Source organism: Callithrix jacchus, chromosome 3, assembly GCF_049354715.1.
Source record: "Callithrix jacchus isolate 240 chromosome 3, calJac240_pri, whole genome shotgun sequence".
NCBI classification, from domain to species: Eukaryota; Metazoa; Chordata; class Mammalia; order Primates; family Cebidae; genus Callithrix; species Callithrix jacchus.
The window spans coordinates 83761357-83789319 of NC_133504.1; the positions used below are offsets into that span (position 1 = coordinate 83761357).

The 27963-nt window shown below is 39.5% G+C and overlaps 1 protein-coding gene across 50 annotated transcripts in view; it reads right to left on the minus strand.

Moving 5' to 3' along the window:
* Positions 1-20321: 20321 nt before the first annotated feature.
* ANK2 (ankyrin 2) overlaps positions 20322-27963 on the minus strand; it is a 589059-nt gene continuing 581417 nt past the window's right edge. For 26 of the 50 annotated variants that reach the window (XM_078366629.1, XM_078366625.1, XM_078366621.1 and 23 more), the window contains 2 exons: positions 25845-25936; positions 20322-22590 (listed from right to left, as the gene is read on the minus strand). In XM_078366629.1, the coding sequence (XP_078222755.1) occupies positions 22407-22590; positions 25845-25936 (276 nt within the window). In that variant the 3' untranslated portion in view covers positions 20322-22406. The remainder of the gene's footprint in view (positions 22591-25844; positions 25937-27963) is intronic. The other 24 variants (XM_078366661.1, XM_078366656.1, XM_078366650.1 and 21 more) reach the window with 1 other exon arrangement.

Below are 27963 nucleotides of genomic sequence, written 5' to 3' on the forward strand. Positions count from 1 at the left end.
CTGGAGGAGCTGGCTCTCGAGGACCTACTGGCCACAATGTGGATATTCAAGTCCACATTGTACTTTTCTACTGTTACAAACCTAGGCAGAGACACAGAGAATTAAAATGATGTCAGTAAATTTGAAAACTTCTGAGAATTCATTGCATCAACAGCACTGGGCTTCGGCTCAGGTGGAGGTGCTGATGAGCTACAGGACACGGTTTAAGGCACATTAGGAAGAAGATCACCTTCCTCTTTGTCTGTACCCCTCCCAAGCAACAAATCTCCACACTCTGGGCTGGTAATTTGGGCTGAGACTGTTGGTTGTCTGCCAAAATCTATATTCATTTACTTCCAGAATAATACAACAGCAACTGGCAAAGGGGGAGGCCACGTGATTAAGTTCTCTCGGTGAATGATCAGCCCAGGTGGTTATGCTTCTTCCAGACCAGAGTTCTCAAGAGAGCAGCTAGGCCTCCATATTCTCCTTCCCCTCCACTGCTGGCTGCATATAACCAGAGGCCTCACCAGAGGGGCTCTGAATGACCACATGAAGGAAATCTGTCCAATAACTCAAACATCCACGCTGGATTGTTAGGTGCATGAGAAATAAAATTCTATTGTGTTTGAATCATTAGGATGACAGTTTAGCCTGTCCTAACTAACACCCGGCCCTAAATTTCACTTTGGAAAATATGCTCCTTTGAATTAAGGCTTTTTTTCTTTGTTCATCCCCAATGAAAGACAAATCTATCTGAGATACATAAAACATTATGCTTTCTTAGTCATTTGTTCTTAGATGATTCAATCAGACATTTACTGAAAACTGATTATGGCGCGTGTCAGGAAGAAGACGTGGAAAGGGAGGAATATATGAAAGCAGAAGAAGAGACCAGGACCCCAAAAGACTGGGCAAGAGTGACCTTTATAGGTTTCACAACTTTGCATGAATGATAACAGACTTAATAAGGCCAAATTCCATCTTCATATTTATATGGATGGAAGGTTGACTTCTCTCTCATCCTCACTGAGGAAACAGCTCCCATGGGTGCTTGCTGTTCTCTGGGGCATGTTTCTGGGAGTTCCACTCTATGGTCTGGGCACCCACCATGTGCCGGCAAATGTACATGATGTCCTTTCTCCTCCAGGGGTTAACAGACCTTCAATGCTGACAGCTGGGCTTCCCACAGAGTGAGGTGGAGCTCACATCTGGTAATCAAGCTCTGGGTCACCATGGCTATTAGATCCTACTGGACAAAGTGATCGTGGATACTTTTCAGTTTTGTACCTGCTTCCAAAGAAGTTTTGATCTTTTGGACTAATCTGGGATTTGCTGGTCAATCTAAACTATTTCATTTTAGTTTAGTAGAACTATTTCAGCTTAGTAGAATAGCATTTATTGAACACTCACTATGTGCTAGGCATTAGGAAATTTCTGGGGGCATAGATGAATTATTTTTCCTTTCAGATGGAACTTTAACTCCACATGCACACCTGGGATTGTCCATATTCTAGGAGGTTTGAGTTCAGAAGGCTGAGCCAAACTCCTTTACTGCAGGAGCTGGGGCTGCAGGAGAGCACGAGCTATGGTAGAGGGGTAGAATAGAGATGCCTTCTTCCTCACCTTCTCTCCCATCCTTCTTCCCTAACAATGAGGGACCACTGAACTCTCCTCAGCTCTTAGTTTTTTGATTCACATTGGCTCCTACTACAAAACCCTGGATCAACACCAAATCTTTGTTCTCTGCATAAAATCTTGGACCATTACTGAGAAATCTGGGCCAGAAACAAATAAGGCCTCTATTCATCAGTCTCCATTTGTTGCAGGACTCAGGTTGTTTCAGGGATAGCTCAGTTACTAGATCTTCCTTCGATAGGGAAGGGGATGATGGCATATGATCTGTTTACGTTATTCATTCCGAAGCCAAACAGGAAGACTAACAAACATTGTTGTGCTGTCCTCCTGAAACTGAATTCTTATTTTAAAAATCCTCATGATCCACTGCCTTCATTTTGATGGTCATTAATTCCACTCATTTAATCTGAAAAAGGAAATAAATTCTTACCAAAGCACTATTGAAATAAGCACCACAGGCACTGAGAGAGGCGATCCACCGATTGCCTCATTTTGTCTAGAGTCCTTCATTTTTAGCAACAGGAAGAAAGATTTCAAATGTGTTTGGTAGTAAGCATGATATTTATATTTTTATTCCTCACACTGCCAAAGAGAGGAGCTCTTGGCATGGGTAGGAAAGTCAGTACAAAGAAGTGGGGAAAGAGTAGGGATCCCAATTTTGGTTTTAAATCAATGCCTAATCCAATTTTTATTTAGGAAAATGAAGCTGATACTCCTAAATCTTTTTTTCCATTTGGTTCAGAACTCATAGAATAGGCCATGTGATCCATTATCACTGTCAAACCCCACAGTAACTAGAATAGATAATTAAGAAAGACTATTCACGTTGGCAATCTGTCACAGGAATAGAAAACATATATAAAAAGAAAGAATATTAACATCCTTATACATATACTCAGGTTCAGATTTGGTTTATAAAAATTGTTTTCAATTTTTTTTTTGAAAGTGAAAATTTCAATATAACTTTTAATTATTCATTCAGTTTTTTTGTTGATCAAATTCAGGGTCACCATTGGGCGAATTTCACAAGCCATGACAAGGTGGAACTGTGATACATCAAATCAAAATTGTGATGATATTCAGAACCCTCAGTCTTGTAATAGGAAAGAAATTCTGTTGATGCATGATTCACAGATTTTGTTAGTATGTGATTCAGGGGTTATGTTGTAGTTATATGGAGGCAAAGAAAAATATTCATGCATTAATTAGATTTTCTTTCTTTTTTTTTTTTTTTGAGATGGGTCTCACTATGTTGCCCAGGCTGTAGTGCAGTGGCGCAATCTCAGCTCACTGCAACTTCCACCTCCCAAGTTCAAGCAATTATCCTGCCTCAGCCTCCTGAGTAGCTGGGATTACAGGTGCTCACCACCATGCCCGGTTAATTTTTGTATCTTTAGTAGAGATGGGGTTTAAACATGTTCGCCAGGCTGGTCTCAAACTCCTGACCTCAGATGATCTGCCTGCCTCAGCCTCCCAAACTGTGGGGATTACAGATGTGAGCCACCTCACCCTAGCCAATCAGATTTTCCAAGTAAGTATTTGTGAACCAAAACAATTTCTAATGCAATATAATGCCCCAAATTGAACTTCAAACAAATGTAAATTGGCACACTTGTAAGGTCTCCTTTTTAAGATATGCTAATTTAAAATGTATACATATTTTACTGATTTTAATGTACAAATTAGTAAGTATTTTTGCAAGATAAAGAACAAAACTATAAAGTTTCACAAACAGAGATGGATCTAATGGGTCATTTAGGGAGAAAGTAGTCTCTAAGAAGTTTTATTAGACTAAAGCATAAGATGTTGTATTAATCTGTTTTCATGCTGCTGATAAAGACATACCCAAGACTGGAAAGAAAAAGAGGTTTAATTGGATTTACAGTTCCAAATGGCTGTAGAGGCCTAGGAATCATGGCAGGAGGCAAAAGGCATTTCTTACATGGCAGTGGCAAGAGAAAATGAGAGAAATGCAAATTGCAGAAACCCATCAGATCTTGTGAGACTTGGTCACTACCTTGAGAACAGTGGTAGAGAAACTGCCCCCTTGATTCAAATTATCTCCCACTCAGTCCCTCCCACAACACATGGGAATTATGCAAGTACAGTTCAAGATGAGATTTGGGTGGGGACACAGCCAAACCATGTCATTCTGCCCCTGGTCCCTCCAAATCTCATGTCCTCACATTTCAAAACCAATCCCCCAAAGTCTTAACTCATTTCAGCATTAACCTGAAAGTTCACAGTCCAAAGTCACATCCGAGACAAGGCAAGCCCCTTCTACCTACAAACCTGTAAAATCAGAAGCAAGCAAGTTACTTCCTAGATACAATGGGGGTACAGGTGTTGGTTAAATACAGCTGTCCCAAATTGGAGAAAATGGCCAAAACAAAGGGGTTATGGGACCCGCACAAGTCTGAAATCCAGTGAGGCAGTCAATTCTAAAGCTCCAAAGTGATCTCTTTTGACTCCATGTCTCACATCCAGGTTACACTGATTCAAGAGCTATGTTCCCATAGTCTCAGGCAGCTCCGTCCCTGTGGCTTTGCAGGGTACAGTCTCCCTCCCAGCTGCTTTCCCAGGCTGGTATTAGTGTTTGCAGCTTTTCCCAGTGCACGGTGCAAGGATTATCATTCTAGGGTCTGCAGGATGGTGGCCCTCCTCTCATAGCTCCACTAGGCAGTACCCAGTAGGAAGTCTGTGTGGAGGGGTCTGAACCCACTTGTCCCTTCTGCACTGTCCTAGCAAAGGTTCTCCATAAGGGCACCGCACCTGCAGCAAACTTTTGCCTGGACATCCAGGCATTTCCATACATCTTCTGAAATCTAGGCGGAGGTTCCCAAATCTAAATTCTTGTCTTCTGTGCACCCAAAGGCTCAATACCACATGGAAGCTGCCAAGTTCCACAAATCTCTAGGGCAGGGGCAAAATGCCACCAGTCTCTTTTCTAAAACCTAACAAGAGTCACCTTTGCTCCAGTTCCCAAAAAGTTCCTCTTGTCCCTCTGAGACCACCTCAGCCTGGACTTTATTGTTGATATCACTATTGGCATTTTTGTCAAAGCCATTCAACAAGTCTCTAGGAGGTTCCACATTTTCCCACATTTTCCTGTCTTCTGCTGAGCCCTCCAAACTGTTCTAACCTCTGCATGTCACTTCCACATTTTCAGGTATCTTTTCAGCAACACCCTGCTCTACTGGTAGCAATTTACTGTATTAATCTGTTTTCACACCCTTGATAAAGACATACCTGAGACTGGGAAGAAACGGAGATTTAGCTGGACTTACAGTTCCACATGGCTGGGGAGGAGTCAAAATCATGGCGGGAGGTGAAAGGCACTTCTTACTTGGTGGCAGCAAGAGAAAATGAGGAAGATGCAAACGTAGAAACTCCTGACAAAACCATCAGATCTCATGAGACTCATCACTACCACAAAAACAGTATGGGGGAAACTGCCCCTATAATTCAAATTATCTCCCACTGGGTCCCTCCCACAACACATGGGAATTATGGGAGCATAATTCAAGATGAGGTTTGGGTGGGAACACAGAGCCAAACCATATCAGATGTGTTATACAAATGTATTTTACTTATATTTTGTTATATTTTGAAATATTTACTATGTTGTTACTTGTACAAGTAATATATTTTCAAGAGATAAAACTTGGAAAATACTAAAATACACAAAGAAAACGCCTAAGTGTCATGCTTAAAGATGAATGCTGTTCGTCTAGCTCTTCTTCTGTCTGTGTGTGTGTGTGTATGTGTGTGTTTATATGTGGATTGTATGTGTATACATGGGTGTGTGTATGTATATGTATGTGTATGCCTGCAGGAACATATATGCATATTTGTGTATATGTGTACATGTGGTATGCGTGGGGTGTGTGTGTATGTGCATATGTGTGTATGGATAGGGATGTATGTGTGCATGTATATATATGTGTAGGTGTGTGTATGCATAGATGTGTGTGTATGTATATGTTTTTGTGTGTATGTGTATGTCTGTGTGTACATACACATACATGGGGGTGTACATATGTGCAGGTATGTATATATGCATATGTGTAAATGTGTGCATGTGTGTGTATATGTATATGTGTAGATGCGTGTATGTGTATATATGTGTAGCTGTGTGTGTATATGTGTAGGGGTGGGTGTGTGTGCGTGAGAGTGTATTGTATGTGGTGGTGGAGGTGTACATCAGATGCTAAATAATACTTTCCTGTTGACTCAGAGTCTGAAGTTTTTGTGGAGCCCTTAAGGTTAAGGACTCTAGGTGCTTATTAGCCATCCCCCCTTGCAGGACAGGCTAAGAGTTTGTGAAACCAGTCTGACAACCCTAACTCATCAATCACATTGGAAGAATTTAGTAAAAAGGGGAAGGTAAGGGTAGAGCCGGGCCTGGTGGTGTGGAGTACTTTGCAGAGATTGCTAATGTCCTGTTAATTTCTCCTTCTTGCCCCCAGCTAAGCCTGCAGAACTTTGAGGAGGCCACATGCAAAGATAGGCGCATGTCCTCTAGGATTTGGGAAATTGAGATAGTCTGACTCAGGCCAGAGGAGTCCCAAATGATCTGTGGTGGCAGAGCAAAGAAAAGAAGCAGGTCTACTTTGGTATGGCCTGAGCTTACAGATAATTATAGGTCAAGAATGCACAAGAGTGAAGTGGACGAGGCAGCTCAGGGTGACTGTTCCTGAGCTGGCCAACGAAGGACTCAATATAAGGACACCGCGAGGAGAGGCTGCCCCCAACAGTGTGCTGGTGAGCCAGCACCCAGCGCAAGGACTCTGGAGAGCCAAAGGGAGGAGAAGGGGATGGGCCAGGGGCCCTGGTCAAATCTCTCTCTCTCTTTCTTTCTCTTCTACATACACACACACACACACATCTCTCTCTCTCTCTCTCTTTCTCTCTCTTCTACACACCACACACACACACGGCAGTGAAGGCAACCCTGTGACTCTGAATGCCCCTCACTTCATTTTTTGAAAGCATTGATTATGCCTATTTGTTCTTATATGTATCTCTCTTTGCAAAATAGCATTCACCTCACACCTAGTAACACTCATTAAAAATTTTCAACTGTGTGTAATGCCCATGTATAAACACATTTCTAAATACCAGTTACAGCTTCTGGTATTTTAATAAACCCTGTCCTTGGTAAATTTCAATCTGTTTTCCAATAATCTTATTTTCAAGAGGTTTCATCTTAATAACAACATCAGGCTTTTCACTTTCTTTTCAGGGTCGGTTGGGGCCTTCTTCCTAGGCCACACTGCAGCTTCTGTGTCTCCTGTCTGAACCCTTCAAATCGGTTCCACCCAGCGCTTTCCTGAGCACATTTCTGCTGTGGTTGTACATGGCAAGCACATAACATCCAACACCAAAGCTTGGCATTCAAGAATTTTCATAATTTAAGTTTTCAAGAAATCTTTTCAGATTTACCCAAAACTGGATCATTCACCAAAACTAACTTCCTCCAGCAGCAAAACTTCCCAGAATGTGCCTTACCTGCTCTCTCCTCTCTGGTTTTCCTCCTGCACTTTCTCATTTCTCCAAGTCCTCCCCACTAACCAGGAATGTTAGTTGAAAATCCTGGCATGAATGGAGAAAGAAATGGAATGCACTTCAGGGAAATACCAAATCCTACTGAAGGTTGTTTCCATTTAGGCTAGAAAAAGTTGAATCATATTTTTTAGTCAAAGAGGAATAAATTTATGTTGAGAGAGATAAAAGGATTAAGAGGAGGTGGGATAAGATGCTATCAAACCATAGGCCAAGGAGGCATTTCTACATGTAGAAAATTATGAGGGTTTAAGTATTTTGAGAATTGATGCTATATATCTTGGTGAATAGAAGGGCATCCATTTTAGTAAGACATTTTACAAAAAAAGCACCAAAGGTTGGAGGCAGATCCAAAGACTGGTTTGAAACCAGAAAAAAAGCCAGCAGAACTGACCCTAGAGGGACCTTCAGTGATTAACACCAAGGCATAATATTAACTTGAATCCCGAGCACCTGTGAAAAGAAGCAAAAATTTTAGCACCAGCAAGAATGTTTTCAATTCAGTGATTCCTGGCTTAGACAAGGTGTTTCTACATAAAAGTTATGTGACTTTAATTATTTATTCAAAAATTGATAAGTAGGCCAGGCATGGTGGCTCACAGATTGCTTGACTCCAGGAATTCAAGGCCAACTGAAACCCCATCTCTACCAAAAAAAAAAGCCAAGAATGGTAGTGTATGCCTCTAGTTTAAGCTACTCAGGAGGCTGAGTGAGGTGGGAGGATCACTTAAGCCCAGGATGTCAAGGCTGCAATGAGCCATGATTGTGCTACTGCATTCTAGCCTGGGCAACAGAACAAGACCACGTCTTAAAAATATATATATTAATAAATAGCTATTTCTCTACTTTCACATCATCTGTTAATGACCCAGTAGATATCAAGACTCACCCACACAGCATTGGTTCTGGCAATCCTATCCCTTTGCAATTAAGATCTAATTCTAGCTCTCAGAATCACCTGGCTGTACCTAAAGATGGTTAATAAAGTTTTCGGCACCCAAAAGTACCTGGGAAAAATGACTTAAAAGATGACAAACGAATTGTCTTTGCAAACAGTTAAACAAACCTGTCAGAGAATTATTTGAAGTTATCCAAAACCATTAAAGTCATTGGCAAGAAAAAGAAGTAATCTATGTAAAAGGCAGATGGGTTAAAAGACCTCAAAGCAAAGGTTTGGAAAGTCTTTGTATCTTAGGGTAAAAAGATGAAAACAGAGAAAGGATCTGACCTAAAGGAGCTTAATTCTGGTTGGGAAAACAACAAAGTATATATCCTACAATGAGATTGTTGCTAAAGTAGAGAGATGCAAGAAAGAGCACCTTAGACTACCTTGTAGAGACAAGGAAACCTGTGAGGAGGTCACACTCGGGTGTTTCTTGGAAGAGCTTCACAAGGGATGGGGAAGAAACACTTCAGGGAGCAGGTGTGAGAACTGCAGCGGAGCAGGAGACAGCTGTGGAGGGGGGGCTGCCTGAGGCTGCCTGTGGGGTTTGGGAGGTGGGGGATGGAGAAGGAGGCTGATGGAGATTAGCCCAGGGATCAGCAGCCGTTGTAAATTATTATTTGCTTTTATGGTAAGAAAATATTACTTAAGTAACAAGGTTCAGGATGCAATTATGTGATTATGTACCCTCAAAGCTCTCAAGAAAGTCATTTTCTATAAGGGCAAAACTGAATTGCCAGCCAGATGCAATTACTACCGTTTTCTTAGACATTTTATTGCCTTTCATTGCACTAAGAGTTCCTAGTGTAATGGAGCAGTTACAAATATGACCCTACCATTCTGGACCTACCTTTCTAACTGTGAGACCTTGGACAAGTTACTTTACCTCGGTGTCTATCACCAATCTCATCTGCAAAGTGGTCACCAGAACCGCACTTACCTCAACAGGAGTGGTGTGTAAATGACAATGCCAGCAAAGTGCTTAGAACAATATTTGGCTCAAAGAGGCTTTCAAGACCTGTTAGCGATGTTTGAAAGAAGGAATAGTATCTAAACATGTCTGAGCTTAGTTTTTGTTTAATGGCTGAACTTCGACATAGGTCAACTTTAACTTAACGGTCACTATGAGAATACAACTATGTGTAAAAATCACAGCCTTTTAGGGCTGGCAAAGGTTTTAGAGTCAGCCAGTCCACAACCCCTCTACATTTTACAGGCGAAACTGTGATGTAGAAAAGTTCAGCAATTACAAAGCCGGGGAGATGGGAGAGTTCCAGTCTAGTGTGGCAGCCACTCCTAAGACAAATGACTGATTGTCTACTGCCCTCTAGTGGCAGATTTGGGAAATTATCTTCAGTACAATAAGAAATGACGTAATAGCACAGGAGCCATTTATTTGCAGAAGGCTCACCAGGCATGTTACGAAGTCTGTATATATTGTCTCTATAATGCAGTGAAAGTCAAAACTACTAGGTGTTTTTATTATTTATATTTACAAATAGTTGCATTTTCCCCTAAAAAACCTTGTAAGGTATTGCTCCTCTTTTTGAATATATACAGCTTTCCTGTTTAACTCACGTCTTCAATTGTTTAAAACCAAAGTGTTGGTTATATGTTAACAACATTTCACTGCCAGTATCTATGTCTGCTTGTATTTGATCATTTATAATAACTAGATCATCTACCCCTCCTTCAAATACATATAATTAAAGAAAAGATAAAGAAGAAAGAGGCCGGGCGCCGTGGCTCACACCTGTAATCCCAGCACTTTGGGAGGCCGAGGTGGCCAGATTAAGAGATCAATAGATCAAGATCATCCTGGCCAACATGGTGAAACCCCGTCTCTACTAAAAAATACAAAAATTAGCCGGGCGTAGTGGCGCGCGCCTGTAGTCCCAGCTACTGGGGAGGCTGAGGCAGGAGAATGGCTTGAACCCGGGAGGCGGAGGTTGCAGTTAGCGGAGATCGCGCCACTGAAGAAATGAGGCAAGGAAGAGAGGGGAGTGGAAGAGGGGAGGGGGGGAAGGAGAGGAGAGGGGGAGGCGGGGGTGGGGCGGGGAAGGGGCGAGGGAACTACAAAGTACTTGATGAGTCTCCCTTTTTATAGAGACCTGGAAAACAACTATGAATAAATCCACACGTTTACAAAAACACATATAAATTACATTTTACACAAATGTGGGCATGTGCTCTGCCACCTCCTCTGGACCTTACTTATTCATATAAGACATATCTTCTTTTTTAAAAAAATTCTTTGAGTCGCTCTGTCGCCCAGGCTGGAGTGCAGTGGTGTGATCTCAGTTCACTACCTCTGCCTTCCAGGTTCAAGCAATTCTCATGCCTCAGCCTCCCGAGTAGCTGGGATTACAGGTGTGCAACATCATGACCAGCTAATTTTTATATTTTTAGTAGAAACGGGGTTCCATCAAGTTGGTCAGGCTGGTCTCAAATTCCTGACCTCAAGTGATCCGCCTGCCTTGGCCTCCCAAAGTGCTAGGATAACAGGAGTGAGTCATCATGCCTGGCCCAAGAAATATCTTGAAGATAAGAGCTATGTATGTTCCATTATGCATCCTGTTATAAATATAAAATTTGAATATTTTACCATGATTTTTAAAAGTTATCTTCCTTTTGCATGGAGATGATCAATAAATTCCCTAAGGTAGAATCGTTGAATCAAAGGAGTCTGTAAATACTTAATTCTCAAAGGTGCTATCTTTGTGCATTATTTTTCATTCCCACTGGCATATGAGTGCCCAGTTTTTCCACTCTTGGGCTAGCCCTTGAGTGGAAAATTTTTATAATTACAATTATAAAAATTGTAATTGTTTCCAAATTGATAGGTTAAAAGCTGCATCTTGTTGTTTTGGTTTATGATTTCTTTAGTTATCGGTGAGACTGGGATATTTTCCCAGGTAAACAAATCATTGAATGTCTTTGTGTGCTTATGTATTCAGCTTGTTCATATTATTTGTTTTTCTGTTAAGTTGTTGGCATATGAGACTTTTTTGTTCAGTAAATTTGTGCTTTTCCATTTATCTTTTAATTTAGCATATAATATTCTCTCTGCATGGAAAGTTAAAACATTTATATAGTCAAATGTATTATTCTTTTCTACCCATGATTTTTTTCTTGCCTACAAAGATCTTCCTAACCAAAGGTAATAAACCATTTGCCTAAGCTTTCTTTTATTACTTTTACAGTTTCTTTTAAATAAAATTTTACATGTAAATAATTGAGGTATCTATAAAGGATTTTGGTGAAGGTAACACATAGGGATTCAGCTTTCTTTCCTGCCCTGAATTATTAGCCATTTGACCTAACACTATAGTGTCTCCACTTCATTTGAAATGCTCTATTTATTATGTGCCAAATTTCCATTTTCTCTCTGGATTCCCCATTCTATTTCATTGCTCTTACTGTCTCTTGCTACTCTAGTACTAAACTGTTTTACAAACAGTGGCTTAAAATATATGTTAATATCCAGTAGGGCTACCGAGTCAGGTGACCACACTCCTTTTTTTCTAACACTTTTTTCTAATTCTTTTTCATAGAATCTTCTTGATTAATTCACATGCTTTTTTTTCTTCCTATCAACTCAAATTAAAATATAAGCAATTTTATGGTGATCATATTAAATTAAGAAATAAGAAGGAGTTGACGTATTTAAAACGTTATATGCCTATATATAAGATAGTGCAAGCCCATCCATTTCTGGAAGTAAGATCTTTAAAAACTTATTGATTGATTGATTGATTGATTGAGATGGAGTCTCTCTCTGTTCCCCCAGGCTGGAGTGCAGTGGTACACTTGCAGCTCACTGCAACCTCTGCCTCCCAGGTTCAAGCAATTCTCCTGCCTCAGCCTCCCAAGTAGCTGGGATTACAGGCACGTGCCACCACGCCCAGCTAAATTTGTATTTTTTTATTAGTAGAGACAGGGTTTCACCATGTTGGCCAGGCTGGTCTGGAACTCCTGACCTCAAAGGATACACCAGCCTCAGTCTCCCAAAGTGCTGAGATTATATATAGGTGTGAGCCACCACCAGGCCCAGCAAACTTCAGACATTTTTAAATAGGCTCTTTCTAAATGTATAACTAAGGTTTGAATCTCTATTATAAATGATATATGAAATCCCCTTCATTTTTATTTTTAATTTGGAGATTGTGTGTGTATGTGTGTGTTAGGGCAAGTTACACATTTTCTATGACAAGTTGATAAGAGGGACCAAATGGTTGACAGTGCTTTTATCTTCTTTAACCTTCGAATGTGAGGAATTTCATTGATCGCTGTTACTAATGAACTATTTTTGCTTGTAATGAAAATATTTGTTTATAGTTTGATTTTAAAACGCATTCTCAAATATATTTTATTTTATTTGTAAATTTTGTAAAGGGATTCCTTAGTGAAATTGGTCTAAGAATTTTTGTTGTGTTATTTTGAGATTCTTTTGATGTAATTTGCCCAGTTTGGGTACCAGTGATACACTTCCTTTGTTAAAATAATACATACTAGAAATTTTTCTCCTGGGGCTCTCTAATGGTTTCAGTATTAAAATTATCTGTGTGTTTGAAGTTTAAGAGAATCCACTGTGATCGTACCCAGATCTCATTCTTTCTTGTGGGGTTAAATATCTGCTCATACTCTCAGATTATTTATGGTTAATGGGGTTTACTTTTATTATCTCTTCTGTGGCAGATATTAGTAATTACCATCTAAAAATCATCTCTTTTATTGAAGTTTTGTATTTACTTACATTAAAAATTAAGGTAAGTTTTTTTTAACTATTATCTATTATTTCCTCTCTATTTCCCCCCCTTTTTTTTTAAATTGAGACACAGTCTCACTCTGTCACCCAGGCTGGAGTGCAGTGGTATGATCATAGCTTAACTCACTGCACCCTCAATTTCCTGAGCTGAAGCAATCCTGCCTCAGCCTTCCAAGCAGCTGGGACCACAGATACGCATCCCAACACTTCACTAATTTCTAAATATTTTTGTAGAGATGGGGTTTCACCACGTTGTCCAGGCTGGTCTAACTTAATTTCTGGGCTCAAGCAGTCCTCCTACCTCGGCTTCCCAAAGTGCTGGGATTATAGGCATGAGCCACAGCACTCAGCCTGCATTCTTTCTTTTAACAGTGCATAATTCTACTTTTGCTTTTACCTCTTGATGATGTTGCTAGGCATTATCAATATTATTATTTCACAATGCAACTCTTAGATATATTTTGCATTTTCATATTTTTATTTTCTAAATTAAAGCCTTCATCAATTGAAGATTTCTTCAGCATATATAATATGTGGCATGTTCTCTCAAGTTTGCCATAGGCCAGCCCTCTCCTGATGTTCTATGTCAGTATTATTTTCCTGTCTGGCCATTCTCAGTACAGGAATTAGAACCCGAGTTTGAGGCTTTTAGTTTTCTTCTGACCTCTGTTTAGCCATATCTCATGGTTTCTAAAGTTTCTAACATGTTTACTATTCGGGTTTTTTTGAAGCCACACTGTAGGAGGATTGAGTAATGAAAAACTAGGAAAGCATATATAGAAAAAAAAATGGAAAAGAGAGAGAAAAAGAGAGAAAGAGCATTAGTTAGGAGTAAAGCCGGGATTTGGAGATAAATGTATTTTCCCATGAGCTGTGCTCATAGGCTGGGAGAGAAAGCCGGTGGAGAGCATCATTAGTGAGCACACCACGACGGAGCAAGGCCACAGGAGACAGGGGAGGGACAGCAGGAATGTCTGTCCATTTGGGATGCTGTAACAAAATGCCACAAACTAGACAGCTTATAAACATAGAAATTTATTTCTCATGGTTATGGAGACTGTGAAATCCGAAGTCAAGATGCCAGCAGACTTGGTGTCTGGTGAGGGCCCACTTTCTGGTTCATGGATGGCACCTTCTCACTGTGTTCTCAGATGGCAGAAGTAATTAGCTAGCTCTCTGGGATCTCTCTTATAAGGGCACCAATCCCAATCATGAAGGTGAAGCCCTTCCAAAGGCCCTACCTCTTAATGCCATCACATTGGGGGTTGAGGATTTCCATATATGAATCACCTTCCAAAGGTCCCACTTCCTAATACCATCACCTTGCAAGAGTGAGGATTTTAACATACAAATTTTGAACATGATATTTAGACCATAGCAAGGACACAGGCCATAAATCCAGGAGACAAGAGAGCACTCTCTGTGAGAACAGTGAATAGTAGGGTTCATGTAAATATCGACAATTTTGGAGGTAGTAATAGAAAAGACTCTTGTGATAATTACTTTATGTGTTAACTTGACTGGGCCATGGGGTGCCCAGATATTGGGTTAAACCCTATTCTGGGTATGTCTATGAGTGTGTTTGTAGATGAGATTAACATAAGAATGGGTAAAACTGCGTAAAGTCCTCCCTAATCCAGGTTTGCCTCATCCAATCAATTGAAGCCTAAATAGAACAACAAAAAGAAAATAAAAGAAAGTCTGCTTAACTGCCATTCAGCTGTGATATTAGTTCTTCCTGCCTTCAGACTCAAATGGAAACATTGGCTCTTCTTGGTTCTCAAGCCAGCCTTCAGAATGAAACTGTATCAGCTCTCCTGGCTCTCCAGCTTGCTGACTGCAGGTCTTGGGACTTCTTAACCTCCATCATCACATGGAACAATTCCTTACAATAAATCTCTTTATATTTATGTGCCTACACACACACACACACGCACGCACACACACGCATGCATGCACCCACACAGGCACATACACACTATTGGTTCTGTTTCTCTGTAGAACCTTAATATAACCTTCCATGGGCATCTACCTTCTTATAAACAGAGTCAAGTACAGCTGTCAAATGTGAAGCAGATAAGGAAGAAAAATGGGCTTGAGAAGCGAGAAAGAGATTTTTCAGAATAGTAATGACAAAGTTACTGAACAAGGGCTGTTTCTTTGTAGAAAGATATTTTTCCAGAAGAAAATTAATTTTTAATTAATTGTTAAATAATCAGTTTAATACGCCTCTGCTGCAAGATTATAAATTCTAAGGGCAGGGTCTGTGCTTTTCAAAGATGGAGTGTTGTTTATTGTTGGTGCCATTTGCTTGACTTCTTATCCCAGCTTTGTCATTTTCTATCCCCATGATTTGGGGTGTGTTATTCAAATTCTTTTCCCCTCAGTTTCCTCACCTGGATCTGTTTCATAGGATTATGATGGAGATGAAAGAAGTGCTTTGACTAGTAACTGGCAATAGTGAAAACTCAGCAAATGTGATCCACTGGAATCATGTTGGCCCTGAGCACTTAGCTCAATATTTAAAATATAGATCTTGAATGCATGCATTAATGGATGGATGAAGACTGTTATTCTGTGGCTCAGCCACTGTGGTTGATTGTTAGCAGCTGAGCATCATTTTGGCCCTATTCGATATCCTTCCCTGCATATTGGGGGAAGAACCTCAAGGATACATTTTTTGGAATCCTTTTCTAGTGAGGTTATGTATTTGATTTTCCCAATGAAAGTTGTTTGCCCAAGATTTGAAAAGGAAAGAGAAGGAAAATAATTATTCCTTTAGGGGCAGCTGGGGAGAGGGGTGTGGACTCTGGCAGAAGACACCCGGACTGTTTTTGCAGCCATATCTGGGCAATCTCCTAGGAAACATACGCTTTGCTGCTACATGAATCTGAGTCCTTCAGTGGCAGCTTGGATTTCTGATTTCTGTATTGGTGGATTTCTTCAAAGCAGTAGTAGCTTCCCTGTGTGAAAAGAAAATAAAAACTTGGGACCCCAATTCACTATGCCACAAGGAAAAGAGTTAAACTGAAAGCTGGGTCAAGCAAGACACAGACTTTCCTTTTGTTTCTAAGCAGATAGCTACAGATAAAATGTTAAATATCCCTGTGGGTAGCTACTCCATGTAAAGCGCCAATCACTGAGTGCCAAATGAATAGACATTTGAGTATTCCCCTGCCTGTTCCTTTTCTCTTGCAGCAGGTGAATTTAGTGGTGTAACCATACCCTCCCTTTTCCCTCTCCAGCCTGCCTTTCCCCTTTAAATACCGAAGCCCTCAAAATTATTTTCGAAGAAGGCTCCGACCTACCTCCCAGGTATGTCCTCAATTTTGGCAAAATTAACTAAACTGAGTTCGGCCTGTCTCAGATCCCTTTTGGTTTACACCTGCCTTCATTGTTGCGGCAGTCCTGACATTAGGGTGAGTTTCTAATCCCCTGCATTAGATCCCTTCCTTCTTAAAATACCTAGAGGGATCTGTTTATTTTGGATTAAACCCAATTGTTATGGGATGAATTGTGTCCTCTCCTCCTCAAAATTTGTGTCAAAGCCCCTAACACCCACTACTTCAGAATGTGACTGCATTTGGAGATGGGTCTTCAGACGAGATCAGGCACTTTCAGGGTGGTATGGCCACAGACGAGACAGGGGTCTTCAAAAAGGTGATTAAGTTAAATAAGGCTCATAGGCGGGTGATGAAAAATGAGAACACATGGACACAGAAAGGGGAGTACTAAACACTGGGGTCTATTGGGGAGAAAAGGGGAGGGCCAGTGGGAGGGGGAGGTGGGGAGGGATAGCCTGGGGAGAAATGCCAAACGTGGGTGAAGGGGAAGAGGAAAGCAAAGCACACTGCCATGTGTGTACCTACGCAACTGTCTTGCATGATCTGCTTATGTCCCCCAAAACCTAAAATCCAATAAAAAATTTAAAAAAAAATTAGCCGTAATTCAATATAATTGGCATCCTTATAAAATGCAGAAAATGGACATACAGAGAGACATAAAGGATGTGGGCACACATAGAAAAGTCCATGTGAGGACAGCGAGGTGGCCGTCTGTAAGCCAGAGAGCGACCTAAGGGAAAAAGTCCTGCCCGTATTTCAATCTTAGACTTTTAGCTTCCAGAACTGTGAGAAAATGATTTTCTGTTGATTAAATCATCTGGTTTGTGCGATTTTGTTATGGCAGCCCTAGGAAACTACTACATTAATCTGAACACAAACTGGAATGTTAGAACAATAGACTAAATTGTCCCCCGACTCTGTGGGGAGAGAGGGTATGTTATGGTGTTTCTCTAAGGCTGTAAGGCATCACCTATTTGTGAGTCACTTGAAAAATTCACACAAGGCACCTTTCATCCAGAAGTTGCTGCTATACTAGTGCCATGTAAATTCTGTAGCACAGCCTAGATGAAGGCTGAGTTCTGATCAACACCCAGGAAAAACTGGTACAATGTGTATTTTTTTGCAGATCCAATTATAATTCATTCATAATTGTTTCTGCACATCGCAAAGACAGCTGAGGCATCCATAGCCACCTCCAATCAAGCTGAGGCCCTGCCCACAATGGTCTCTATCCAATTCTGTAGTCAGTTTTGATAGACAAGGGGGGGAAAAAAAAAGAAACCTCAAAATAGCAAGTGGGGGTGGGAGAAAAAGGAATGGAAACCAGAACTGAGTGATGATTTATATTGAGTGTCAACTTGATTGAAGGATGCAAAATATTGATCCTGGGTGTGTCTGTGAGGATGTTGCCAAAGGAGATTAACATTTGAGTCAGAGGGCGGGGAAGGCAGACCCACCCTTAATCTGGTGGGCACCATCTAATCAGCTGCCAGCACAGCCAGTATATAAAGCAGGCAGAAAAATGTGAAAAGACTAGACTGGCTTAGCTTCCCAGCCTACGTCATTCTCCCACACTGGATGCTTCCCACCCTCGAACATTGGACCCTAAGTTCTTTAGCTTTGGGACTCAGAGTGGCTTCCTTACTCCTCAGCTTGCAGATGGCCTATAGTGGGACCTTGGGATCATGTGAGTTAAAAATCCTTAAGAAATTCCCATATATATATATATATATGGGAATATAATATGGGAATAATAGGATATATATATATATATATATATATATATATATCCTATTAGTTCTGTCCTTCTAGAAAACTCTAATACAGGAGCTGCTGAGGAAACAGAAAGAGATCCTGAAGAATCCTTCCTCAGAATAGGAAGTGAATCAAAGGTCTTAACTGACAACACCCTTGTGATTCCCAAATAGGAAAAGATTAACTGTATTTTCTAACCTAGAGGGTAAGTTAATGCCTTTAACACTCACCCTGAGCCTGACTCCTACACAAAGAGGCAGAGGGTCATAAATAGAGGTCCACAATGAATGGACATCAAGGACACTTGGGCGACAGGGGCTCTTCTACAGTAAGGAGTGAAAGACAGGCCGGCCAGGGCTGGCTGCCCTTCCCTGCCTGGAACAGTGAGTTGCATCCAAGGCTAGTAGCAGTATCTCTTATTTTACTGATGAGGAAATTGTCATCCAGTGGGGAAACTTCACAAAGTCACACAAGGGGGCTAGACATAGCTAAACTGATTCCAATCCAGGTCTTACTGTAAGATCACAACTTACCCAATTTGTCATATTGCCTCTTAGAAACACCTTATGAACATAACCACTGAACATCTCTGGTGACTGAAGACATATCTTGAGTTATTACAAGTACCACTGTCAAATGTCTGTTTACCATACATGATAAGTCCACCCAAAGTCTATTCACATCCACTATTTACTCCATCCTGTGGTGCTAATTTAAAACAAGGGAGTACTTTTGGTTTTCCCAGAAAGCCTGAGTATAACCCAATAGGAGTATTTTAATTTCTGTGCAGGACACCCCTGCTCCCACCCCTGCTCCCACCCCTGCTCCAAGGATAGCTAAAACATTTTCTTAAATGTTCTATTACAGTGAGATGAAATTGTATCACATATTTACTTTGGTGATTCATTCTATGATTGTAATTCTAGCTTCAATTAAATTAGAAAGAGAAATCATATCTTAACTGAAGAAAGGAGCATATAGTTTTTAAGCAGAGGTGGCAATCGAAGACATAGACTTTGAAAGATTTTCTTTTAAAGCATGATGAAAGCAAGCAGTTCATCTTTATTCTGTTATTCAGGAAAACCTCGTAGTGATTTTGATTCTCACTAGACCTATGTTTCACTTCTCTTTATCTGATTTATTCATTTGCCTGACAACTTGCCCACCTCCAGATTCTCCGTGCTGACATAAATCAAGTGACTCTACAAGCAAACTAATTTCAAATTCAATTCGGCCTGTTTCCGTGTGCTTATATGTCACTTACATCTCTTTATGACTAATTCAAGTGATTTATGAGTTCTGCATAATCTTCTCTCAGTCTGAAAGTTTCCCCCACCCTACCTTTAAATATATTTCTGTAACACGGCATGTGAGTCACTGAAGTTCTTTTACAAAAATGGGTTTTGCGCAGCAAATAATTAAACTTGAGAAGACATTGAATCTTCTCTGATGCTTTGATCTCCTTAATCAAACCCAAAGTAACACAAGCCCAGAATTCCTGTAAGTATAAAGTACAGCACATTAAACAAATGAGAGGGAAAGAGATGATCACACAGACACTCCTACTTTAGAATTATTTTTGACTTTAACTGTTTTCTGTGGAAAATGTCAAGCATAATTGGTATTTAACTTTCAGAAGACCTATAAATCAAGCAGGGATAGAAATCAGATCCAGTGAGCTTCCTGTCTCATACTAGATAAGATTTAGATCAAACCTACTCAATTTCTAAATTACGTCTTTTTTGTTTTGTTTTTACTGTAAAAAATGTTATAGCAGCAGTAAAGGGATTTTTCAAGAAATGAAAGAAAACTCTCCAAACACAATTGATTTTGATTTTGCCTAGTCTTGCCCTGTCTTTATTTATATTAATTATTCATTTAATTTTAAATTCTCAGGCTCTAAGAAATAAAACTCCAGAGCCAACTGCTGTTCCCAAAGGCAGAAGGTGTTTAGTGACAGCCATGTCCTCATGGGAGAGGACCAAACCAGCCTTGCATTGCTGCCAATCCCACTTACCCTTTCTCATTTCCTACAAGTCCCCAAATTCCTATTTTTTTTCATTTAGTAGTGATCCAAAACTAAAATCCTTATTTTCTCCTTTTGCATAACAAGAACAATGAAAATTTCTTGAGGGCAGAGGCAAAATCTATCTATCCCAGGTCTTAATCCAGTTCCGTTATATAGCATATTCAATAACTAAATAAAAACCATAAGAAAAAAAGCAATTTGTGTCTTTCTGTTGGTTTCAAGTCTAGCTCATCTTTTTAATAACCTCTTATTCTCCTGAAATCACAGATTTGTGATAAAGAAGAACAAATCACTGATGCCACATTTAACACTTGTACATTTTATTTAATTAAATCAGCCATTGTACACATTGCAGCTATGTATTGTTAGTGTTGTATTTTTTTCCCATTAACTAATACATGCCCTCATAGATATATTCAATTAGTGTTATCACCATGGGAACAAGATGCTGATTCGTCAACTGAAAATTCACTTCTTCTCACAGTATTCAAGTTTTTGATAACACAGCAAAAATCAAAATCAAAAAAGGTGAATAACCATTATGTTGTTACACAGACATCATCTGCACTGCAAATAACACAACAGAAATGCGTTTCTTGAGCTCCAGTGAAGGTTTTGACAAGAAGGCCATAGGGTGTCTCAAAAAATTTCACCATCGGCCTCTCTCATTTTGGCTGCCAAAGAATGTTTGATTTCCTATCCGACTGCCAGAAAGTGCTAGCATTTGAGGCTTAGGAGATTTGGCTTGTGGGAAACCTTCCTCCCAGGAAATTTTTTTCTCTTGGCAACATTACTTTAAATGATGAAGTGCCATTGTTTGTCGCATTTGTTTTTGACATTCAGAGCAATGAGTCATTTTTGCACAACAGGAAAAGACCAGATAATTGGAAAATGTTCAACCCTGGAGGATAGACTCTGTCCTTTTTTATTTAAATTTAATCGTCATTGAATATACTTTTCTTTAACAAATGACTGATTCAAAATGTATACTGTTTATATGAATATATTTGTGAATATATATATGTTAAAATGCTACACAGCTTCAACCACTAGAGGAATAAGGAAGAGGACACGGAAATCACTCAGACTGTTATAGTCCCTTCTTTGAGACAAACAAACAGAAGTGCACAAATGCACTTAAGAGTTTCCAAGGGAGTGTGGATTTCAAATAAATAAACCAAAAATTTTAACCAGAACCAATTTTTCAAGGATTTCTCAATCTCTTCTGCAAGCTGAAAAACAGACCTAGCTGGAAAGTGAAAAGTGCTCACTCAGGGTAAAAAGAATGGAAACCATTAATGTGATTAGAAGAGGGGTTAGACCATGGTTTTGATTTTTAAATGTCACATGCAGGTATTAGAGAAGATATCAACCTGAAAAAAAGAAAAAGAAAAAGACACCACTCCAACATACTGAAGGAGTTTAACCTTTTACGTAGTGGGTAAATCTTGTTTCCAATGAATTATCTACAGTGCAGTGGCCAGAAGTAAGTACCACCAGTAAGACAGCGTGGTTTGCTAAAGCAGCAATGAAAACTGGAAAACTACAGTAGTTATAGCTTTTAAAATACCCTGCCAACTTTTCCAAAATCTAAAGACCTGAAGATGCTAGAATGCCACACAATGTGGCTGCTAGCAACTGAATTCCCCATGGTTTCACTCTGTGTGCCCTCTGCTCCCTTCTCCCCTGCCTCGGAGTGGCTGTTGGAGAGTCCTAAGTCATGGCTAGCCAGCACCAGCAGTAACTTCTCAGGACAGTTCTTCAAGGCTATTAACCCACCTTTAGCTGGGAGCAGTGGCTACTCTGGAAGTTCTAAGGACATGATTAGGTCTGAAGTGCTTCTTTTGCAGTAAAACTGTATTATCACTCGATTGTGTTAGCAATATCTTAATTAACCATTGTTCAGCAATTTCTAGAGGCCTTTTATTCCGATGCCCAGTGTAGTTATAATAGGCAGTGGTTTTAATTTTAATGTATTGTTCATCTGAGCATTTCAGCTATATACATTTTACATAGATATCCCTTGGAAGGATTCCTATATAATGTCACTTGAAGAGGTCTGCAGGTGAAGTTCTTCTGATCAATGGATTTTCATGGATCTTGTGCAGAAGCAAAGAACAATGGAGGTGGCCAGTTCCCAGGTTAGCACAGACACAACAAAGTAGTGGATACAGCATCCAATATGAAGGATGCCATCTTTGGTCACAAATTAGCTTTATAGTTAAAGAGGATGGGGGAAAACTAAAACAAAATGCCATATATTTGCTAACATTGGAAATGTCGCGGTATCCCATTAATTAGGCCAGTTAGGTCACTCCTCTACTGAAACAGGAAGCTGCATATTGAGTGAATGTGTGGTTTCTGGTGTGAGAACTGGGCAGCCCCTCATTTGGCCTCTTGCTTCAAGTCCTCCTTGCAGAAATGCCGAAGGAGCTGCTGGAGATCGCGCTGGAGGTCGTCCTGGTCTAGTGCTTCTGGTACATCCTCCAGGTGCTCCAAGTCAATGCGTTTTCCATGCTGGTCCTTCACCACAGCCCTCTTCTGTGTACTGGCTTTACTCATTGTTGTCCTGGAGAAAAGCAGATAAAGAGAATTATGCTCTTTTCACTGTTAGAGGACAGCTGTTAGGTATGAAGGTGGCCATTGCACTGAGTATTTATTGTCTTACCTTTAGGTGTTTTCACACCAAAGTATTAGCATAACAAACTATAGATATATTTTTATGTCTTTCTTATAAACATGGCTCCCCTCCCTAAAACGATTCATGAGATTTAAAAAGTGTGTTTTGGAACAAGGAGTATCCTTTAAATCTTAAAGAAAAATTCCAGATAAATGAAACCATGCTTTAATATGATCCTCTCAAAAACTAACCACAAAATCATTCATGTTTTGATCACGTAGCCCTGACTTAATAGAGTTTGGTTCATTCTGAAGTAGTACAACAAGTACCCACTGAGAGGCTAAAAAAAAATAGTTTTTAATTTATTTGAAACACCTTAGCTGCCAGCTTAAACCTTACAGTCACACCCTGACCCAAACCTCCCAAAATTATGTTTTCAGAGAGATTTTTATGAGACATAGGTCTTTAAAAACTAAAATATTCGTCTATCAATATATAAGAAGGTGGCTGCTAACAAAAGATGAAGGTCTGCTCAGGTCTCTAACTTTACCATCTGGAGATGGTGAGGGAGGAAGGGAAAAAGAGAAAAGCCATTGAGAGACAACTGCTTCCTCTGTATTCTCAGAGCCTCACAGATGTTGCTCATTTTGTGTATTTCTTGCCATTTAACAGTCTGTTGCTTACTTGCTTCCCTTACAAGACTGGTGGTTACTTGAGAAAAGGAACTATAACCCTCTTTTTTTTTGAGACAGAGTCCCACTCTGTCGGGTTGGAGTGCAATGGCGCGATCTCAGCTCACTGCAACCTCCGCCTCCCAGGTTCAAGCAATTCTCTGGCCTCAGCCTCCTGAGTAGCTGGGATTATAGGCATGTGCCATCATGCCCAGAAAATTTTTTGTGGTTTTAGTAGAGACAGGGTTTTGTCATGTTGACCAGGCTGGTCTCAAACTCCTAAGCTCAGGTGATCTGTCCCCCTTGGCCTCCCAAAGTGTTGGGATTACAGGTGTGAGTAACCACATTCAGCCAGAGATATAACTTTTATATAGTTGTATAATTTTAAGTTATACTAATATTGTCCAGTAACGGTACTTAAAAATAATTATGATTTGCTCATTCTCAGTTCTTTTCACTATATACTTCTTTTTTGTTTTGTTTTGTTTGATTGTTTGTTGTTTTTAGAGTAAAGTAAAGGCGAGCTTACTAGGAAAGTAAATGAATAAAGAATGGCTACTCTATAAGCAGAGCGGCGCTTTTCACTATATACTTCTAAATGCAGATCTTCATTCCACAAATATTTGATGAATCTGTTTTATGTGCCAGACACTATTATTATAAGAAGTAAGGGAATTGAACCGTAGAGAATTTAAGCAATAGTCCAAATAAAAAATAACAGTTAGCATGCAGTGGGGCCAAGAGCCAAAGATTCCTAGAGCCTGAGTCCATAACCATTTACCATGAATCTTCACTTAAAGCATCCGTAGGAAGTGATCAGTTTTTGGAGCTTTACCCAGCATTTTCCTTACAGGTTCCCAGTGCTCAGAAGCTGGAAGTTTTGCCGCCTTCCAATACCTCTGTGATTTTGTGACTATCATCCTAACTCTTAAAAAAATAACTTACTTCAGCCAAAATACTTTCAGCTTTCTTTTGGATATCATTGTTTCCTTCTTCCCTCCTGTTCTCCTACTCTCCCTTTTTCGTTAATGCTATATGAATTGTTCTGCATCTGGAAGCAAACTCAAGTTTGTTCTTGCTGATGAAAAGGTCAAATTTGATTCCAATGATTGAAATTAGGTTATGTTTTTCTAAATATTTTTTTTCTTCAGAAAGGCACATTTCTGACTATTTCTGCAAAGAGCTAGTAGAAGCCTTTATAGCACTGATACCAGGGGTTAAGCCTCCATTATAGGACATTTCATGATATTTTGTGCAGGCAAATGTAAGCCAATGTGCTTCTGAATATGCACATGGATGTGATGTCTTCAACAATGTATAATATAAAGCATTGTACGTCACAAATAGAGTTCCGCAACTAACTAGCATACATAAGGAACTAGCTATGGAACTGTATGGAATTGTCTATATTTCTGGTTTCAAATTCACCAGCTGTAATTGAGAACTTTGAATTAATTGGTCTCTAAATCTATTCCAGTTTGAAGAGCCCATGATATTGGGACATGCATGAATTATGTGGTTTCATCTGAATAACTGAATAAAGACTTAAAAGTTGAGATGTTTAAAAGGCATTTTATTCTTAATTCATGTAGCATTTTTAAAGTTCTGAGAGAGTAATTACACTCTTTTAAATTCCTAGCTGCTGCTGTTTTCCCATTTTATTGGAGGGTGGAATTGTGACAGAACCTTTAATTTTGCTGCTCTAATTATTATGTTCTAAAGGCTTAAAATAGTTTTGTAGCATACTCTGAATGACAATCTCTCCTTTTCAATGAAGTGAAAAGCACAATGGTAACTTGGATTTCCATTGTGTCTTTTCACTGAGAAGCTGAGCACATTTTATTAATCTTAATACTTACAGTGCTATTAGAGAGTAGATCTATGGAACAGTGCCCAAGTTTATACATCAAATCTATGACAGAGACTGGGGCAGACCAGCGTGCCTCGCAGTCAGCCCCCTTGTATAAGCATAAAAATGTGCTGCTTACTGCTTTCACGACACTTGCTTAACTCATTAAAGCCCCAGGTTTCAGCATGGCTAGGTACATTTGTTTCATGGGTATCAAATTCGTGCATATGTTATTTGCCACTCACATGCAGAATCATAAAACAGCTGTTAAAAGAAAGCACATATCATTCAAAGTAATGATTTACTAAGATTGAGCTAAATATAGCTGGTCACAAAATTAATTTGTGTCCCATTGATTAGATTATTCTTCCTATACTCTCTGAATGCATATCCAAAGTCTGGCTTTAACTAAGTTGATGACTTGCTAAAACCCAGGGAGTCAGACTGTGTAAACTCAAGTCTGATTCTTGCTATGACGTAGTGTTATGTTTAAAGTATCACGAGGATACTTCAGGGATAATACACTGATGGGTCCATTACTTGACCAAAGCCTTATAATGCAGGAGAGTAGCCAGTTCTCCGTGGGCTTAAGGGCCTACGTAGGAATTCTCCCCTTCTTTTCTTAATATTGGAAAATTTTTATGGTGTTAGTTGGCAAAGCATCACCCCATGCTAACCCAAACCTTTTAATTATTGATCCATCCTCTTTCAGGATCTCATTCTCTACTAAACTGGGTAAGTGGATTTTCATGTGGCTACCAGTGTAACTCAAAGCCTGAAGTAAGAAGAAAAGAAAAGAAAAAACTCGTCATAAACCACAGACTTTCAAACCATCTATTGCTTTGCTTTACTCATAGTCAGTATGAAAAGATACTTGAAAGGATAAATAAATACAATTCCTAGAAGCAGATCTAAGTTTGGAGTTTTATTTAACAAGTCCTTTCGATTGCTCTCATTTGTGAGAGAAATTTGTTACTTTACTTTACAAAAGCTGCTAATATCCATATGGATTGACTTTCTTTCTTTTTGAGTCGGAGTTTCGTTCTTGTTACCCAGGCTGGAGTGCAATGGCGCTATCTCGGCTCACCGCAACCTCCGCCTCCTAGGATCAGGCAATTCTCCTGCCTCAGCCTCCTGAGTAGCTGGAATTACAGGCACGTGCCACCATGCCCAGCTAATTTTTTGGATTTTTAGTAGAGATGGGGTTTCACCATGTTGACCAGGATGGTCTCGATCTCTTGACCTCGTGATCCACCCACCTTGGCCTCCCAAAGTGCTGGGATTACAGGCTTGAGCCACCGCGCCCGGCTGGATTGACCTTCAATTTCCTCCTTGCTTCACCCTACTCCTTTCACAGTGAAAATTTTAACAATAAATATAATGACCAGAGGCAAAAACAAGCAAACAAGGCCCAACAATGTAACTCAGATAATTCATCTTTTGATCATTCAAGATTGCTAGTTGTCAAAATTTGAAAACTGAAAGTATTTAAAAAGGTTTGCTTTTAATACTCCAGTGATTTAACATGTAATTTCAATATATATTATGGGTATAGTAGAATATAGTGTTTAGTGTGAAATACACATAGCACTTAGTGTGAAAATGTTCCAGTAGCAAAAGTACTTTGTAGATGTTTGCACAACCCAGGAGCCCTTAGTCAAAACTCTGGGGCCAGATATGTTTCAACAATTTAGATTTTTTTTTTTTTGTCCCTTTTGGATTTTAGCAAGGTAATATAATGCATATGCAGTCACATGCCACATAATGACATTTTGATTAAGAATGGGCTGCATAATTCCATAAGATTATAATGGGGCTAAAAAAATTCCTATCACCTAATGATGCTATAGCTGTTCTAACTTCGTGGTGCAATGTATTACTCAGATGTGTGTGGTGATGCTGGTGCAGATAAACTTACTAAGCTGCTAATCATATAGAAGCATAGCACATACAGTTATGTAGGGTACATAATACTTGATAATGTTAACAAATGACCACATTACTGGTTTATGTATGGTAAATAAATTTACTACGTATAGTAAATACATAAATCAGTTAGTCACTTATTATTATCAAGTACTATAAAAGTGATACTTTCTTTATCACTATTTTAGAGTGTAATTCTTTATTAAAAGACAGTTAATTATCAAGGAGCCTCAGACAGGTCCTTCAGGAGGTATTGCAGAAGAAGGAATTGTTTTCTTAGGAGATGACAGCTCTGTGCATTATTGCTCATGATGACCTTCCAGTGGCACAATATGCAGAGGAGGAAGACAGTGAGATTGAAAATTCTCATCTTGTGAAGGCCTAGGCTAATGTATATGTTTAGGTCTTTTGTTTTTGGCAAAAAAATCTTAAAAAGTAAAAACAAATAATAAATTTAAAAAATTAAAAACAGGAAAAAGTTTATATAACGATATAAAGAAAAACCATTTATTCGTGCACCTTCACAACGTGTTTGCATTTTAACCTGTGTTATTACAAAAGAGTCAAAAGTTAAGACAAATGTGGAAGCTTATAGTCAAAGAGTTACAGTAAGCTGAAGTTAATTTGTTATTACAGAAAGATTTTTTTTAATTAAAGGAAATTTTTAAAAAATTCAGCATAGCCTAAGTGTACAGTGTTGATAAAGTCCACAGTAGTGTACAGCAATGTCCTAGGCTTTCACCTTCACTCACCACTCACTCACTCACTGACTCACCCAGAGCAACTTCCAGTCCTGCAAGCTCCATCCATGGTAAGTACACTATTCCGGGAGGACATTTTTAATTTTTATTTTGTATGTTTACCGTATCTGTTCCA